We start from the raw sequence: 20144 nt of genomic DNA on the forward strand, positions 1-20144 counted from the left end.
TATATAAATATAATTAATTTTTGTATATTGACTCCCTTTTATCTTGCTGGTAACAAAGGAAGAAGAAGTAAGGAAAGCATTCAGAGAATACGTTAGGGCAAAAAAGAGAGAAAATCACCTCTATAAAGCCTTGCCTACTAAGAGTGAGAAAAGTTAGAATTTGCTTAAAACAAAACATATGCTCTTTATATTGTTATATTTTAAACTCACAAAGGACAACAAGTGTGTTATAATTTCTGTGCATTATTAAATGTGGAAATTCGTAAATATTAACCTAATCAGTTAAATTAAATTCTGAATTATAACAAATATTTCTGTTAGGACAGAGAAAAATTAAATTATACCTTTCCAAGCACTGTCAGCTGCTGAACTAAGAGATGAGCACTTTCAGTCTTTCCAGCACCACTTTCCCCAGAAATAACAATGCACTGCACGGTGAGAAAAGGAAACTGTAAGAAGACTTCATCCTCACAAAATTCAGCTGACACACGAGAAACTAAGAGGAGAATTTCTAAAAATGTGAGACTCTCCTTACCTGATCTGAATTATATGTTACCATAGACTGGTATCCTAAGTCAGCCATGGCAAAAATGTGAGGAGGATTGGCAGTTCTCTTTGCTCCAATGTACAGTTTGGAATGCTAAAGGTTAAAAAGAACATGTGCTGTAGGGCTTTTGTTTTTGTTTAAACCCTACTTATTTACAGATAGAGTGCTAATTTTTAAAGCAAAAGGTGAATCAAAATACAGCTTCATACCACCAAAACATCACATCCGTATTACATACACACATACATGCACAAATCATGGACAATTATGTAAAATAAAAGTCTGACATAAAACAACAGGGGAAAATGATATGACATAATATGACATCACTTTGGCAGTGGTATTTAAAAGAAGACTCTTTTGGAAGTGCATACCACTTCCAAAGCAGAACTTAAAGTTTCAAAATACTAAGATTTCCTTAAATAAGCAGATACTTTATAAATAAGACAATCAGGTATCATTTTGTTGACTATTCCTTGGATATAATAATGTATGACATGCGATCACTACTTTTTTCCTTTCATATCATTTAACATACACTTTCTCATTTGCTTTGCCCAAGATCACACAGTTAATTGATAGCAGAATTTGTGCTAAAGCCCAGTCTTCTAAAACTTGGTCAAGGTTCATAAATATGCCATTATTCTTGTAAATCTTAAAGTGGTAGAGACTGAGAGAATTACATACTTTTCACACAAAAAATTATATTAAGCACAGTATTATTCTAGAGTAATATACTATTATAATACAACATAATGTTCTAGAGTACACAAATAGCTAGAAGAGTATGGATCTAATTGAAAATGAAAAACAGCCTAGCTTAACTCCAGAACACTATTCTATATTTAAACATTAGGGGTGAATAATGGATAAGTATGTGCTTATATTCATAAAACATATTGTCTGATATTAAAAATTTAACCAGAAGGAATTTTTAAACTCATAATGATGAGTTTTACAGCCATTAAGTATACAGTACCTACATATACAATGTAATTTTACTTTTGACTCTCCTATACTTGGTTCAGAGGTAGACATTAAGTCTATACTTTTTAGGCATCTGTTTATTGATATGATATGTAGTGTGGACCAGTTACCAATTACCAATGACAAGAAGTAATTAACACATCTCACACAAAGACCACAAACTGCATCCAGATCGATTCATCTTCTGTTTTTTCCTATCTCTACGTTTTAACAATAATTATTTAACTGTTCATTCAAAGGATTAGATAAAATTAAATTAAATTAATTTAAATACCTGAAGAGTATAAGTTTTTGTACAAAGTAAGAAAACGTGTACAAGCCACACCACATACCTCTGCGGAATAAAGACCCAGACTCTGAAAAGGGTTAAGAGCAATGAGTATGTCTCCCACATAGAAGTAAATCTGATCTCTGGAGTAACACTTCTCAAGTTGCTCTGAGACTGTATTCTATAACGAAATAAAAGTAATCTCTTTTTGTTAGAAATGACTGATGGTCAATTATCATTTTAAAAGTAAATGATAAGAAATAAAACATTTGGAATCTGGAGGAAGGATCAGAAAGAAATAGATCTATTGAGAGTAAGAAGCGTAACCTCCGGTCAGCAACTATCCTTCCCCTTGATGGGTATTTTCTTTTCTTTCGAGAGCCGTAGAGGGATGTCATTGTTACCTGTGTTTTCCACAGAATATATTATATGCTACAGGGATTATATATACACAATGCTTTCAAGGAAGTAAGTAAATGCAGCAGTTGAAGTAAAGAGAAAGAACACTAGAAAAGGGAAGAGAAGATATAGTGAACATGATTTTATTCCAAATGAAGGTTATTCAATGGCTCTGTGGAATGTCTCAGTTCCCTTGCTTAAATGTTTGGCTTTGAGGCAGAGTAAAAAGTACAGAAAAGTAACTTCCACAATTGGTAAATAATACATGGAATCAATTTTAACAGTGCCAGACATCATCATTTATAGTATATGACACAAAAGATCCTGGGTCAAAAAAGAGACAAAAAAATAAAACACAGACAATAGAAACAAACCAACCCAGTGTTTAATACGTAGGCCAGCAATATGATTAGTAAAGCCTTCTTTATAATCCACAAGCTTAGGATTTCACACCATTGGAAAATCTGATACACAAAGATTCATAAAGGTATTGGCAACCTCTGGCTTACAAACACTATTTGATTATAAGATGTTTGATGTTCTCAAGAAAGATTATTCTGAGGAAGTACTTGCGTTGTTTATGCAACCCCAAATTTCCCAAGTGACTACTTCAGTTCAGAATATGCCTCCTGATTTGCTACATTTTTAAGCAAAATGCTCAGGAATGTATCAGAAGTATTAAAAAAAGGGAAGCCTGTGGATCAGGCAGGGTAGTAATCCCAACCTTTTACTGAAAAGGAGCCTTATTATTTCTCTAATGATGTGATTATCTGAAATAAAAGGTGATGAGGAAAAAGAGGATGAGACTATAATTTACTGGCTTGGACTGGTACCTTCATGAGAGATGTCTGAAATATTTCTGAGGTCACTGGGATAAGAAGTTTCAAGCAGAATTCATTTCCCGAAAAGGTGGGCTCTGTGATCCCACGAGGGGTCCACTGACCATGGTAACAGACAGGCTCTCAAGGTATCTTCGAGGCTTTAGGTCCTGCCACTGAGATGGTGATGTAGGAAGCAAATCACCCCTTTGAGACTCCTGGGGAGAATTGAGGGGAAGAAGGGGTCTTGGACCTAAGCAACTCAAGCTTGTGGGAGCTAGCACTTTTGTAATTCGAATATAAAAAAGAAGAAAAAGTTGACACCAGGCCGGAGAGATCTGCAAACGTGAGTTACACACAGTAAAACTGAAGACAGGAGGGATGATCAGGAAGCTAAGAGACGAAGAAAGCATGAAACCTACAGATGCTATTCAAAGAGCCTCCTCCTCAAACCACTTCTATAAATTTTTTTAAATAGACAGAATGTTTAAGTTTAATTAAGCTGAGTTTCTTACCTCATCCAAAACTTCTAGGGTTGCTAAATCATTCACATCCTTGAGGCTGGAAATTAAAGATCTGTTGAAGTTACTTTTCTTGGTGTAAAGACGTTCATGCCTGAGGAGCAATAAAAAAGAAAACCCTTTCTGATTTGAGAACTTACTACTAATCATAGTAAAAGTCAACTTTAGATACTAAGAAACTGAAAAACATCTGTGAAGCTGATTTGCTAAATTCAACGATAACAATTTACCAGAAAACAGCCTCATGCATTTGATCTGTCTTCTCCTCTTCACTGGGAAAATGCAACACATTAAACTTACTTCATGGATGATCAAAAGAGCTCATTATTTCCATCAAGAACTACCTTATATATAATATTCTTTAAAGCTTCCTCTAAATTCCGATGTGTGACTTAATCTCTTACAAAGTGGTGAGTTGGAGCGATTTTCACTCATTAGATTTCCAGTTTTGTCTGAGGTAGTGTTAGCCCACTGGTAGTCAAGGAATGATAATTTGAAAAATTATTATTCAGCAGAATTTAAGAGGAATACAAAATAAGCCACACTGGGGACTTTTAAGAGGTAAAATGTATGCAGAAAATTGATTTCAGGTACTAGGAAGTTTACTTTCAAAGTGAAACATTTCAGCAATTTCAAAAACAGCGTAAAGATCTTGATCTGACATGAGGTCTGGAGAAGTTGCTGAGGTAAACACAAGGGTTTGTTTCAACTTTTCTGGACATGAAACCCACTCTATTCTGAGCATAACTGCATTTTCAGTGTTTATTTTTGGGCAGACTGTTATGCATTTGAATCTGTCCATTAGTGAAAGGGGAAGGAATACACAGATTACAAAGCATAAGAATCATACCACTTACCCACCAAACTGTAATGGTTTCTCATTGCTTAGAGAATTAAGTCACTATTGATAATGGTCCCCCCTCTACCTACGGCCAATCCCATTTTGTGCGCTGGATTCCATGTCCTCTCACTTACTCAAGGATATCATTCCTGCTGGGTCCTCTTTCTCTCCTGTATCACTCATTTCTCCCTCTCGACTGTTATAACATCTTCCCCAAAAGAAACAAACAAACCACCTGTCCTTGAGTTTGTTTCCTCCATCTACCATTCCATTTCCTTGCTTTATAGCAAAAATCCTCAAAAGAATGATCTATACTTAACTTCTTCAATTGCACTCCACCCATTAAGAAAACCCATGTCAGTCAGGCTGTCATCACACTCCACGGAAACAGCTTCCATTAAGGACAACAGTGACCTTCTTCACATTGCTGAGTCCCACGGTCCGTTCTAAGTCCTCATTTTACTTAACCTACTGGCAGCACTTGACAAACTCTTCTTGAACACGTTTGTCTTGGTGTCTTATGTCCTTCTCTTGATTCTCTTCCTTACCTCACTGGCATCTCCATCTCAGTATCTTTTTCTGGTCCCTCCTCATCTTCCTACTGTCACATTTTTGAGTCTCCCAAGCTTTGGTCCTTAGAGCTATTTTCTTGTCTATCAACATGTACTTCCTGATTTCATCGCTTTAAATACCACTCGTGCACTGACAGCTCTGCTCGTCTCCAGACCTAAGCACCCAGCTGCTCACTCGACGCTTCACTTGGCTGTGAAGGTGGCTGACTTAATATGTCCCAAACTTGCTCCTGCCCACGACCCTCATCTCAGCCCATGGTGATCCATTCGTCTGCTTGTCAGCCTGACCCCTGGCTCCTGACTTTTTCTCATACTCCTCCTGCAACCCATGTACAAATCCCCTCAGCTCTTTCATCAAATCCAATCCAGAACCAAACCTTTCTCAACACCATCGCCTCCACTACAGTTCATCTCACACCACAGCAGCCTCCCTGCTGCCACCTTTGCCTCTGATATCCTTCTCAACACTGCACTCAGAGTGAGATTTTAAAAATAAGTAAGATTTGTCCTTTGTCTTTTAATTTCCTCCTCAGTCCCATCGGTGTGATGAAACTTTTCACAGTCTACCTCAAATGCCACCTGTTTTAAACCCTCAGCATAATTCTGTACATCCTTCTGGACAAACATCTGAGTTAAGTCATTTCAGTCAATCACTTGTGTACAGGTCTTACTCCCTTTACTAGACTGTAAAGTTCCTCAGGATGGTGCTGGAATGGTTGGACATCCACATGCAGAAGAAAAAAAAAAAGAATCTAGACACTAAACTTACAAAATTTTCACAAAAATTAAGTTAAAATAAGTCATAGCATATATACACTACCAAATGTAAAACAGATAGCTAGTGGGAAGCAGCCACGTAGCACAGGGAGATCAGCTCGGTGCTTTGTGACCACCTAGAGGGGTGGGATAGGGAGGGTGGGAGGGAGGGAGATGCAAGAGGGAAGAGCTATGGGGATATATGTGTATGTATAGGTGATTCACTTTGTTATACAGCAGAAACTAACACACCATTGTAAAGCAATTATACTCCAATAAAGATGTTAAAATAAATAAATAGATAAGTCATAGGTCTAAATGTAAAATACAAAACTATAAAACTTCTAGAAGAAAATATAGGAGAAAAAAGCTAGATAACCTTGGGTGTAGAAATGAGTGTATGGACACAATACCCAAAACATCATCCATGAAAGAAAAATGTGATAAGGTAGACTTCATTAAAATGAAAAACTCCTGGGCTTCCCTGGTGGTGCAGTGGTTAAGAATCTGCCTGCCAATGCAGGGGACACGGGTTCGAGCCCTGGTCCAGGAAGATCCCACATGCCGTGGAGCAACTAAGCCCATGCGCCACAACTACTGAGCCTGTGCTCTAGAGCCTGCGCGCCACAACTACTGAAGCCCACGCGCTTACAGCCCATGCTCCGCAGCAAGAGAAGACACCACAATGAGAAGCCCGCACACTGCCAACGAGGATTAGCCCCTGCTCGGCACAACTAGAGAAAGCCTGCGCACAGCAATGAAGACCCAATGCAGCCAAAAATATTTAAAAAAGAAAAACTTCTGTTCTGTGAAAGACACTGTTGGGACTTCCCTGCTGGCGCAGTGGTCAAGAATCCGCCTGCCAATGCAGGGAACACAGGTTTGAGCCGTGGTCCGGGAAGATTCCACATGCCATGGAGCAACTAAGTGCGTGCACCACAACTACTGAGCCTGCACTCTAGAGTTCGTGAGCCACAACTACTGAGCACGTGTGCCACAACTACTGAAGCCCACGTGCCTAGAGCCCCAGCTCTGCAACGAGAAGCCACCGCAATAAGAAGGCCATGCACCACAACGAAGAGTAGCCCTCCTCACCGCAACTAGAGAAAGCCCACATCCAGCAATGAAGACCCAACACAGCCATAAATAAATAAATAAACAAACAAATAAATAAATAAATAATTTATAAAGTAAAAAAAAAAGACACTGTTAAGAGAATAAAAAGTGAAGTCACAGGCTGGCAGAAAACATCTGCAAATAATATATCTGATTAAGGACTTGTATCTAATAATATGAACAGTGCTTTACTCCTACTTGCAATTCTTAGATGTTTCCATAATAATTTTTATAGCATTTACAAAAATGTATAATTATGCGCTTATTTGTGTAGATGATTTAGCTAATATTTGAATCCCTTACTACAATACAAGCTCCAACATACACAAGACTATGTGTCTTTAGTTTCCCATTGTGTCCTTGGAACAAGGAGATGATTGAGAACACAGTAGGTCCTCAATAAATATTAGTTGAATGAATGAGTGAATGCATATCTCCCACAATTTCTGGCACAGGATTTGCCCATAGTTGGTTTCCACATTTGCTGAACTCGACAAGAATCATCTTTCGTATCCCCTTATTTCCAAAGAAACTCATATGACATATGATTTTTAAGAAAATAAAGATATCCAATTATGTATTTAATTTAAGTGAAGCCCTGAATTTTCCATCTGTTTTTATGGGTCCATTTGGCATCCAAAGACTGTTCCTGGAGAATGACAAGGAGTGGATGGTGACAAGGAGCCTGGACTCAGGCACGAGCCCGGCAGCTGAAACAGCAGGAGGGACAGTGGTCCGTGGTGAGGCTGGACTCCAGGCACTACGGGAAGCCAACGCAATATTTTAATCAAAGGGCAGAGTGTGGAAACAATACGGTGGAGTAGCATGTTTTAGTAAAGAAAAAAAATCATTTTACTATATTGTAGAGATAAACATTATCACTAGGTAGAGAAAGCCAAGAAAAGTTAAACTTCAAGTAGCGAATGCAATTCAGGGTCATCTATTCTAAGAACATATTAGATGATAAATGTGGCATTTCAAATTAGTAGAGAAAGAAAAAACTTCAAGAAATTGTGCTGGAACAGCTGGTTAAAATTTTGGGAATCATGTACTTTATGTAAAAATTAATTCCAGATGGATTAACAAACATAGATTTAAAATGTCATCATAAAAGTTCTAGGAGAAGATGCAAAAGAACGGCTGTGTAGTAATGGCATACAGATGGAATTTGTAAGTATGAAAAGATAGAAAGGAATTAAAAAATGGAAGAGATTTGACAATACAATTTTAATATGAGTATAATAAAATACAAGTAAAAGAGAAAATGGGAAAAATATTTGCAATATGTATGATGGACAAGAATTAATATGTCTAATATATCAAGAACTCTTGAAACTCAAAAGAATACTGAATATGAGATACCATGAGATACTAAGATAGCAACCTTGTATTGAACACACAAGTTTTAGGCTTGTCTCTTAATTTGGGAAGATAAATTGATCACTATCACCATTTCCTAAAAACGACATGTTATCACCAAAAAATGCTGGAAGCTAATAATCTTACCTAGACTAACAATATTTAAAAAGCTGAATCATACAACCTCTGTTGCTTCTTCCAACCCTGGAATTCTCTGTCAACCGAAGTCTGTGTACTGATAGGTATACTATTGTAGCGTATGGCTGTCTGCTTCATTCTGAAGAGAAAAAAGTCCTTTTCCATGACTTTGAGAAACTAGGTTTTACCATTCATAAAGACTTCATCAGGGGACTTGAGAAGATGCTTTGGCCCTATTCTAGAGCATAGCTCCTTTATTTAGATTCCTCTCCAGTTAAAGAGTAGAGGGGCTAAGGTATATGGGGAGTGGCCAAGCAGGCAGCAACAATGGCCATAAAGCCAGTGAGGAACAGAGGCTGACTGATAAATTATCCTACATTGAACTGAATTCTGAGGTGGTTACACAGAAGATCCAAAGTTATTTCTGAAGCTATACAAATCCCTTCCTTTGTTTAGATCACGGAATTATTGACACCCAGTTAAGAGGCTGGGTTCTAGAATCTGAATGCTCAGATCAAATAACAAAAGATTTTGTGAGGATAAGCAAAATGGATTATTTCTTGTCAAACTCTCATTTAAAATGGGCATATGGAAATGCCTTATATATAATTGCTACTATTATTCCAGCTGTGGCCCTACCACTGACTAGCCATGTGGCCTTGGGCAAGGAACTTACTCTGCTTCTTCAGAAATAAAATGGAAATAATAATGGCTATTTCACACACACACACACACACACACACACACACTAGGTAGAGCCTTAAACTGTACGTTTCAACATCCACTACTGCATTCATTCATTCAACAAATACTTAAATTTCTGGAGCATCTAATATATTTCAGGCACTGTTAGGAGTTGGGATAAAGCTATGAAGACAACAGATAAATGTTGTGAGATTAAATGAAATAATACATGTAAAGTGATTCATTCAGGGCCTGCTATGGTTAATAAATTATTATTGCCTTTATGATCATAGGTTTAATCCTCATTTACTTTATATTTTATATTTAATATTTATATTGAATTATATATTTAATTTCTATTTATTTCATATTTTGTTGTCTTCACTCACTTTTTGTCCCAGAGGTGACCCCTCTACCCTCCTCAAGCATGAACTGTAAACACATGACCCTGAACTCAGCAAAGCAGGGAGTGAGAAAATGTGGGCCCAGGTCTTGCTGACGGAGGATTCATGAGCATCACTGATTCTGAAGGACTTCACTGTATTTATTATTAAGTCCTACGTATACCCTGATGGTAGCATCTCAGCAGGAAATGGGCACCATATCAGCAAACAACTCTTCCTTTCTTTGTTTCTCCTCCCTGTGTCACTGCAGTGCTCAGGCTGATTTGACAGGTAACAGAGCTGGTGCTCAGTCGGGTGCTGGAGGAACGTGGTGAAAAGGCACATGGTGTCTGGCATATGTCGGTGTCAGCACACTCCCCTCCCATCTCCCGCTGCTTCAGAGTTCGGCGCTGCTCTCCACGAGGTCAGTTTAACCGGAGAAGTCCCCTGGTCATGGGGACTGCCTATTTACATTTCTCCCGTATCTGTATTTCTGTATCACCAGTGACTGCTGGACACAGCCATCACAATAGACTGCTCTAGAAAGCACTGTCAGCATTGCTGTCACTTCGTTGGGTCTTAAACATAATAGAGACAATGGGGCCAAAAAAAATTTTAAGAAGGCAGTTACAGCTGTCACGACAAAGTAGCATGAGTGAAGGACTCACAATTATACTCCCTCAAGTGGCATGATTAGTTGCATCAAGAATACTTAATATTTTTAAAACTACACAATTGACCACATATAAGATCATAGGGTGTAAGAGTGAGAAAAGCAGTTGAATTGTGAAAAGTGAGGTAAACAAGTTTGTGATGTGTTCACAAAAACTCAATGAACCCAGTTATTAATATGATATCTCCATTCCTGCTCTGATTCTCCCACCCTAAACACACACACACACACACACACACACACACACACACTAGGTAGAGCCTTAAATTGTACGTTTCAACATCCACTACTGCATTCATTCATTCAACAAATACTTAAATTTCTGGAGCATCTAATATGTTTCAGGCACTGTTAGGAGTTGGGATAAAGCTATGAAGACAACAGATAAAGTCCCTGCTCACATGGAACACACATTCTGATGGAAGAGTTAACAAAAAATTATAAACAAAAAAGATCATTTCCACGAGGGTTTTGAAATTACACAAATCATGCAGAGTTAATTCAGGTGCAAAAATTAGTTTATAAAAGCTCTTTTTCATGAGTTAAACACTTTAAAAGCTATTAAGGTTGTAATGAATGATTAAGAAAAACTATTTTTAAGGTGTATTCTGTGAATGAAAATAAAAAGAATCATCAATTGTGAAAATATTTTACATCTTCTTACTGATACATGTCTCTTTTGGTCATTAATGTAGCCTAAGCACCTAAAAGAGTAGCTGGGACATAGTAGGTACTCAATAAATATGTACAGGATGAATAAATGAATGAATAAATAATTATTTGTCAAAGGAAACTGTCCAATCTTTATCGTTACCCTATCTTTCAAGATACTTTTACACTTTTTACATTTTCCTTTGGCCTTCATTTTACAGAATTAATTTCCAATGTTACTTTATTAAATATTTAATTTCTGTGAGACTTGGAGAAGGCAAAGTCAGAATCCTTCCAATAAGATTTTTGTCCTCTTGTGAAAAGTACAGCTTGTTAACCAGATTATATTTTTCATTTACTCCATCCTACTGGAGAGACATAGTTTCAGACTACAAATATTTTCTTTCTGTGTTGTCAAAGGTCACAAATACCTCAGGGGTGGTTAGTACAGCTTCACTTGTATTTCAGTTCTACACACTGAAAAAAGAAACAACTCTTGCTGCTCCCTGTTAAACGTTTATCCTTGCGATTCAGTTGTACTGCTGTAAACCAACAGCTTTATTTGCTTTCACTTTGGTTAAATATTCTCTGGTAAATATCAAGCTCCGTCTTCTAAGGTGGTTCGGGAGCCACTGGGGTAGTTCAGAAATCCTTTGTTAAACAGAAATATCATCAATGGTTTTCTTTTAGTTTCCTTATCCATCTTTAAATTCCACTAACAAAGTCACAACTGGTAACACCAATGGGCATACAGGCTCTCACGGGTGTGCCCTGGAAGACTAGTTTTTATTGATCTGCAGTTTGACCCCTTTGGCCAATCGTGCAGTTTTGAAATGATGCTGGGGAAGGAGCACACACCAGCCGGGTCAGCCAGATGAGCAGATCAGCTCTGGCGATGACTGGAGTGACAGATGTCATCGTCACCCAGCTCAGCTACACTTCTGATTGTTCTTTTCATTCACAGCGCCCTTCCTCTTTCACATATAGTTAACTGGCGGCTGAAGAAAAATGTTCCCACTGAGAAATCTTGTCTGTTTCTGCTGTGAATGTGACTCCTCTGTGCTATTATTTTATTTATTCTTTTTTTTTTCTGTGTGTTATTATTTTAGAGTGACCTGGTTTTAGATGTTGAAATGAAACTGACACCGGTGTTTGCAAGAGTATTTGATCCTCCATCTGCCAAGAGTTCCTGACATCTTTCTTCTCCTCACCCTTAGCTCAGAGACAAGTAAGAGAACAGGGAAGAGACAGTTTCTGTAAGTAGAATCTTGCTGCACAGCTCCTTCAGTGTGTAGAGTTATTAGTGCCACTGTAAGTATCTGTAAGACAAGCATCAGTACAGCAAAACAATCTGGTTAAGAACAAACATGGCTGGGACTTCCCTGGCGGTCCAGTGGTTAAGACTCCACGCTTCCACCGCAGGGGGCACGGGTTCAATCTCTGGTCGGGGAACGAAGATCCCGCAAGCCACGTGGTGCGGCCAAAAACAAAAACAGAAAAACAAACAAACAAAAACATGGCTGAGGAGTTTCACATAGTCTGACTTTTCAAGGAATGATAGCATGAAGGGTCATGGAGAGTGTATAATTACATTTACTACATTAATTTTTTATAAGTACAAAAAGTATACTTTGTTTTTTAAAAAAAATTGAAAAATACCAAAAGGTATAAGAAAAAAGTGTCACCTGTAACTACATCCCCAATATAACCACTGTTGACATTTTGATATTTCCTTTTATTCTTTTTTATACGTACCTAGTTTTTAAACAAGTCGACAGGATTTCATCTTTGTGCCATCTTACCCTCCCAGCCTCCTTCCTCTCTGGTGACAAGGGATAAATTTCCCTGCTCTGGGCACAGGCCAGCTCTTGTGCTCGTACACCTGCTTCCCCCAGGGTCACTGCTGTGATGCTCCCCTGTCATCGGCGGCACAACCTCTCCCCCGTCGGCGTACAATGTGCTCTAGTATCTCCCGTCTTAAAAAAAAATCTCTCCTTTGATTCTCCATGCCTTCCAGCTACTGCCCCATTTCTCCTCCTTTTACAGCTGAGCTTCTTAAACAGTAGTTCCTATTCCTTATGTCTTCCTCACCTCACCTCTTTCCTTAACTTCTTCCAGCTGGGGCTGCCCTCCACCCCACCCTGCTGAGAGGACTCTCCGCGAGATCACAAAAGAACTTGGTGTGTCCAAATTCAGCATTACTCTGTTTTAAAAAACTTGCAGCGCTCTTTAGAAGAATTGCGCATCCTCTCCTTGAAACACTGGGTTTATGTGGTTCGCAACAGACCACGTTCCCCTGCTTCTCCTCCCTGGAGGGCCACAGTCCCTCAATCACCTGTTCTGTCTCCTCTCCCTACGCTAAATTCCCAAACACTCACATTCAGTGACCTCATCTGTGTCATGGCACCAAATACGTCTATAAGCAAATGACTCAACCACTGTCTCCAACATGGGCTTCTCCCCTGAAGCCCAGACTCCTATATTGCACTGCCTACTTGATAACTCTGCTTTCCTGTTTAATTGGCATATCAAATGTAAGTAGCCCCGAACAGAATACATGACCTCTCCACCCTATCTGAATAAATATAGGGGAATTACATTTTCATCCATGGGCAGGGAACAACACCCACATTTTAGGCTGGGCTGCCCAGGTAGTGTGTGTGTGTGTGTGTGTGTGTGTGTGTGTGTGTGTGTGTGTGTGTGTGTGTGTGTGTGTGTGTGTGTGTGTGTGTGTGTGTGTGTTGTATTTTATATACTTATATATTAAATATATACTTATATGTGTATTTAATAGATATATATTATTTTTTGAGGGGACCTTGTGGTACAGTCAGATCTATATAAGAATCAACCATGAAGTCATAGTATTCTATTTCAATTTCTATTCCCAAGACTGGAATTGCCATAGGTAGCTATTTATTTATTTCCCTTTCTTTCCTTCTTTTTGATAAAACACTGGGGATTGTGATATCAGATTTTTCACTTAAAAAAACCCCAGCTGTATTTAAATAAATGCATAAACATCTAACTTCAAAGTGAACCAAAATTGGTTTTTTTTTGTTTTTTTTTTTTTGCAGAGATTACAAAACTAAACGGGGAAGCAAACAAGATTAGGGCAGCTGAACAGCCAGAGATAAACCTTTACATGCCTGGCAGTAAGGAATGAGGGGCATGTCATTTTGAATTCTACTCAAAGGCTGCAATATTCTGCTCTAAACCTTGACTACTATCTTTAAAAAATATTTCTCTCCTTTTCCCCAACAAAGAGATGGTTAAAAGATTTAGCTACTTTAAAGCAAAATTTGTCCAGGAAGTTACTCTCAATGTCTAAGGCCTTCGACATGAGAGCAAAAATGTATTCAGAGGACTAACAATGTGAAGGCACTCGCAGAAAACAGTCGCTCTGCCCTCTACTCAATCTGTGCATCTCACTTTACTGCAAAAAAATTAGTATCATCTTTATTCAGTGTCCTGCCTCCTGTGAGGCACTGCAGAATTCAACCCTATAAAAATGTGTCTTTTCTTTACAGTAATAATACCAAAAACAGATGCAGTCAAATCCTAGGCTATTGCTAATTTGAAAGAAAAGAGAGAAGGGATATTGCAGTATTTCTTGCAACCTTTAAATGTAGGTCAAGGCTCTTGATAATCCCTTAGGTTTTAATTTTTTTCTCTCTAGAATAAATTTTTTTTAAAGACTAATGCCTTTAAGAAAAAGGCCAAAGGGTATACATCCAGAATTTTTCAGGAAACTTTGTTCTTTTTAGAAAAATGTTATATTTTGCTCTATTTAAGTGCACATGCTTGTTGTATTCTCAGCATTTTATCCCACGAAATCCAATGTGATCACTTTCAGGGGCCTCTTTAAATATGATAATTATAAAATTATAAGAAATATATGTACAAATACAATATTTTAAGAACAAGTAAGGATTTGAGTCAGTTTAAAATAGCTAAAAATGGGTAATGCCATAATTCAAGTAATTAATGATTTCTAGAACATCACTGGAAACATTACAGGAATTTGCAAATCTGATATAAGCTTTCAGAATTTGTAAAGTGGGCCTAACATCTGATAAAATTTAGATTCCTCTCTAAGGAATCAGCATATTTCAATATTAAATACTAATGAAGAACAATCTTCCATTGAAGGATGTTGAAAAGACTAAAGAAATGACTAATAAATTAACCCACATGAACTTTAGAGAAGCATCCCAGGATTTCATCCTCATACAGATTTGCTTGAAAGCATTTTTATGTGGAAGTCCTCAGGAGGACAAAATTTTTCAAACTAAATTAGGACCTAGATAATAAACAATGAACCAGGGACAGCCTTCTATCCAATTCTTTATTTGTGCTGACATCCCATGTACACAGCTAGTATCACAGACGGGAATCTATTTTGGGTGATCAAACAAATGCATTCAGAATCTTCCCAGGCTCCTGATCCACAATCCACATGGTGCAACTCTAGGGCATCATTCATGACGTGCCTCCACGCTTGGGGGTGAAAGCAGTCACATGGAATATGAGATGAACAGTGTCTCCAGGAGTTGTGCAGTGCGGCCTGTCGCACTCCACTTACGGCTACAGTAGGGGTCATTAACACTAGCAATCAAATTTTTCTTGCTCACTGACTGCACATGCTAATGTAGGACTTGTGTGGCCTAGAAAATCCCCATCACTATGTCTCACAAGTGTTCGTGGACAAGCCTGCTTCAGCCAGACACCACTGTGACTCAGCTCTTGTTCAGGTGCGTATCAGTGGTTGACACCCGTTGGTCACTTTGGGAACCCTTGCTGCCCCCTCAGCACATGGAGTCCTTGCCGGCCAGGCTGGGCTTGCTCAGTGTTCCTCAGCAAGTCTAGGCTCAAAACTGTCATAGCATTCCTTCTGCTATCTTCTACTGACCAAGGAATTCACAAAATATGGCAGGTTCAAGGGCGGGCAACACAGACTCCAACTCTTCATGCAAGAATTGTCAAAAAATTGGGACTCTCTCTAATCCATCATACCCTGTCCTATTTTACTAAGAAAGTGAGTGACAGTTACTTCAAGTTAAAGATCACAGGGTAAAGTAATTGTTCCCTTCCCTTAAGACTCACAAAACAACAAAAAGAATGGAAAGTTGAGAAAAGTCTCCTTTATGAGAAACAGGAATGGCCACAGGCCCAAACCACAATCTATAAAGCACAACTGTCAAATACCGTGAAATCTGTGTTGAAATGAGAGCGGAAGCTGAGAACCAACACATAATTATTTACACTTCAGTCAGTAACTACAGACACTTAAAAAAAAAAAAATGCACAGCCCTGAGAAGCCTATCCGATGAGCCCTTGCCTGGAGCTATCAGTTCTGGAGGCATGGGTGGGCCATGCCGGAAGTGGGAAAGGGTCCTGATGAGACCCAGGTCAACATGCAAAAGAGCGACGGGGTGGAGAAGACCATGGGACAGTGACCTATCACATACCTGTCCAGCAGAGGGGTGGCCAGTGGCCAGGGGGAGGCAGGATGATGGTAAGAGAAGAGACAGTTGCTTCATTATGATAGAGAATGACAGTCATGAATGGGTTTATGCTGTGAGCCACAGAGAATACAATGTGAATGGTGCTACTTGGGCTCGTACCACCTAGTGGCCCTGTACACTGACTTCTTCAAGGTTCAAAACTGAGGGGAGATGTGCGAAAGGATGTTCAAGAGAATCAACCTAATTCAGCTTAAGCCTTCCCAAATCATTCTTCCATCACTCCCACTTTTTGTTTTGCTAGAACAATAGCTGTTCCCAGTCCCACCTAAGAGATTCACCACCACATACTTGTAGTTTAAAAAAAGGAGGAGAAGAGTTAAGGATTATAAGCAACAGACAGATGAAGAGCATACACCATAAGAAAGAATCATGGGAAAAGTCCAGATGAAAAGGTCCCCATCTCTCAAAGACATTTCTTACGTGATGTCTCATTAAAAGAGAAGAATCTTCAGGAGAGGGTACAAAGCTTTAATGAAGAGATAAGAACGCAACAGATAAAAACTGAGTCAGTTGAATTCAGAAAAGAAATGGAGGAAAGTCATGACAGAAAAGCAACAAGACGCAGAATATACATGACTGAGGTCACAGATGTGGTAAGTGTATGGTCTGAGCACACAAAACTAAAGGAAAGAACAAAGATCCCATCTGCTCTCCTGAGCCAGTGGCAGTCAGCTCCCGCACACCACAGGGTACAGGCAAAATGATACGGAAGGACTGACCCGAAGACACAGCTGGGTGAAACTACTGAAAGCCTTATGGAGACCCTGTAGAAGCAACCCATCATGAGCATAGGGAGAAATCTCACTGCCTTGGTTCTTTCAGCAGCAATACACTCTGCCCAAGGGATGGTAGAACAATGTATGTAATACTTAGAGGAAAAGAAACGCTAGCCTAAGTATGCTTTACCTAACTAAACTAGGCTTCAATCTCAACAGGCAAGAAGCTAGGGGTTGAGGCTTTCTGGAAATAACCATGAGATGACGCAATTTATCTATCCAAGAGAATAATTAAAGAACTCAGGAAAGGAGAGGGTATAGTTAAAAAAAAAAAAAAAAAAAGATTTGTGAGCAACTGCCTCTTCCTGTTTATTTGAATTCCTTTATTTATTGCTACTTAGGAACAAACATGCTCATAACGGTCTTCTCTCCAGGGAGTGCTGATTCAATCCTTATAAATTCAATTCCTTATAAAATTCTTGGAGATTATGTTTAAAAGCTATTTAGCTCTCATTTAGGAGCTTATCCAGAAGGGGAAGTGGTGAAGAAAGGCATAAGGAAATATTTCAGGTGAGGAAGGAGAAGTGATCATTTCTTTTCTAAATTTCCTGGTCCTAGACGGGTCCTTACTACATTCCCAGAGTTTCATCAGTCTCTTTCTGAGTTATCGATCTTGGACAGACACTGCCACTAGCTCATGCCTTGATGAGACCTTTTCTCCAGATTTCACATGGACAACTCCTTCACCCCCTTATTTTGGCCAAATTAAGATTAGAATTTTCCAAAATAAAATGTACTTAGAATAGAAGCATGCATACACATGTGCCCACCAGCGCGTACACACACACACACACACACACACACACACACACACACACACACACACACCAATTAAAACATCCCACAAAAACATACAAATAGGGACTTCCCTGGTGGCGCAGTGGTTAAGAATCCACCTGCCAATGCAGGGGACACGGGTTCGAGCCCTGGTCCGGGAAGATCCCACATGCCGCGGAGCAAGTAAGCTCGTGTGCCACAACTACTGAAGCTCGCATGCCTAGAGCCCGTGCCCCACACGAGAAGCCACTGCAATGAGAAGCGCCCGCGCACCACAACGAAGAGCAGCCCCCCGCTCGCTGCAACTAGAGAAAGCCCGCGCGCAGCCACGAAGACCCAACGCAGCCATAAATAAATAAATAAATGTATAAAAAAAAATACAAGTAAGTATATATGTCAATAGGTTCCTCATTTCAAAATATCCAAACAATAGCCACTAACTGCCTTGATAATTAAACATAATGGGGACAGACCAACTTCCCCCATCTTCGAAAAAATAATGATAGTTTAAAGTTAGGAAGAAATATGGGAGAAAAGCAAAATGCATCCAAAATTATTCTTGGTGTATCCACAGTTTACCTTTTAGAACCAATGACAGGGCGGTGCACAGCAGGACACAGGTGACGTAGGGCTACACCCTAGCGGGGCTGTCAGGAACACAGGCCAAACTGCTCAGCCTGACTTTCACTGCTCTCTGCGGTCTGGTCTCTGCGTGTCTCTCCAATCCTATTTCTGAGTTTTCCTCCTTACAGCTTTGACTACATGTGAGCATATCTCCTTGCTTTCATGATTTTGCTCAGGCTGCTCCTTCCAGCAATAATGTTCATCCAGTGGTAACTCTATTTTCACAGGATTAAGTCCTCTTCTCCCTTGCAGTGAAGATTAAAGGCCGCTTCCTGGATAAGCCCTCCTGCCCCTGCTACTGGAAGTACTATCGGCTTCTTCCAAACTCTCCCAGGACATAATTTTTATTCTTTTTATGGGATTGAAAATTCCTACTTTGTATCATGGTTATTTACATGCTGTTTTTAAATTAAAAAGGAAGACCTTTTTCAGTATCTTGGTCAAAATAAGGAGGCAAAGAATTATCTGTGTGAAATCTAGGAGAAAAGGTGTCATCCAGGCATGAGCTGGTGGCAGTGTCTGTCCAAGACAGACAACTCAGAGCACGGAGTCTACAGCTGCTTCAGCTCTCAGACCCTTGTGTAACACCTCATCCAGAGCTTTACACAATGGCCTCAATTAATACGGAGACAACGTGAATGTTGTCTCAATCCATCATTTCTATGGTAGCAAGAACTGTATCACCATTGGTAAGGGGTTGAGTGGGGCTGTAAGAAATTTAGCCTTGCTATGGACTGAAAATGCAAAGTAGGAGAGAAAAGATAAGATAATCCCTAGATTTTGGTGGGCATAATGGGATGAGTGGTGATACTACTAGAAAGAAAGGGGACAAAGAACTAATTGGGGGTGGGACAGCATTAAGTTCCATTTTAGACAGGTTGAGTTTGAAGCAAGCGTCTTTTAAATACTCATGTGGAGATGGGAATTAAAAGGAGTTATTATGAGAGCAGCCAGGATAGCTTTCGAGAAGTCCTGTGTATGAAGGAGTAAACATTCCAAAGGGTGAATAATTCTCACCATGACATAGTCACAGCCAGTAGAGGAAAATTATCTTGCCCAGAAAACAGAAAGTAATGTGGGGTTGTGCACTGTATCGCACTGAAAGAACCCTATTATTACTTCCTATTGATTTTTCTGCTTCCTTCTTTCATTTTTTATTTTTTGTAAAATCAAAATCCCATTCTAGTGAATGTATATTACACAAAGTCCCACACCTAAATAAAGAATTGACAGCCTGAACCAGGCACTTTTAGCACTGAATGGTTAGACAGTTTTTAAATTTTGTCTTTCGTCTGTTAATCCTTTGAGCTATGTCTCAAATTTGCCTTATATCCTGGTTCGAAAATCATATATGGGACAAGTGGGATGATTAGAGCAGCACCACAAATACAGCCATTATTTTTGGCCCAAGAAATAACTGTTTGAGTTACTAAATTCTTATAAATATTCCTTTTTGCTTCCATAAAATTACATGTAAAACATAAGTTATACATATCAAAGATAATCACCACTAGCAATACTAAGGGTATCAAGTTATTTTGCTTTGTATATATATAAAACACGAAAAGTTTTAAAAGATAACGTTAATATATAGTATAACTACCATAAAAAGAAATTTAATTTATTTATTTACTTATTTATTTATGGCCATGCCATGTGGCTTGCAGGATCTTAGTTCCCCAACCAGGGATTGAAGCCAGGCCCAAAGCAGTGAAAGCGCTGGGTC

The 20144-nt window shown here is 39.0% G+C and overlaps 1 protein-coding gene across 2 annotated transcripts in view; it reads right to left on the reverse strand.

Annotated features, from left to right (window-relative positions):
• The window catches only part of MYO3A (myosin IIIA), a 171449-nt gene that overhangs the window by 99765 nt on the left and 51540 nt on the right, over window positions 1-20144 (reverse strand). For both annotated transcript variants that reach the window (XM_060293677.1, XM_030837214.2), the window contains exons 9-12: window positions 3535-3634; window positions 1867-1983; window positions 536-640; window positions 345-428 (exon numbers count right to left, since the gene is read on the reverse strand). In XM_060293677.1, coding sequence (XP_060149660.1) covers window positions 345-428; window positions 536-640; window positions 1867-1983; window positions 3535-3634 — 406 coding nt within the window. The remainder of the gene's footprint in view (window positions 1-344; window positions 429-535; window positions 641-1866; window positions 1984-3534; window positions 3635-20144) is intronic.

This window comes from Globicephala melas, chromosome 2, assembly GCF_963455315.2.
Source record: "Globicephala melas chromosome 2, mGloMel1.2, whole genome shotgun sequence".
Classification (NCBI taxonomy): Eukaryota; Metazoa; Chordata; class Mammalia; order Artiodactyla; family Delphinidae; genus Globicephala; species Globicephala melas.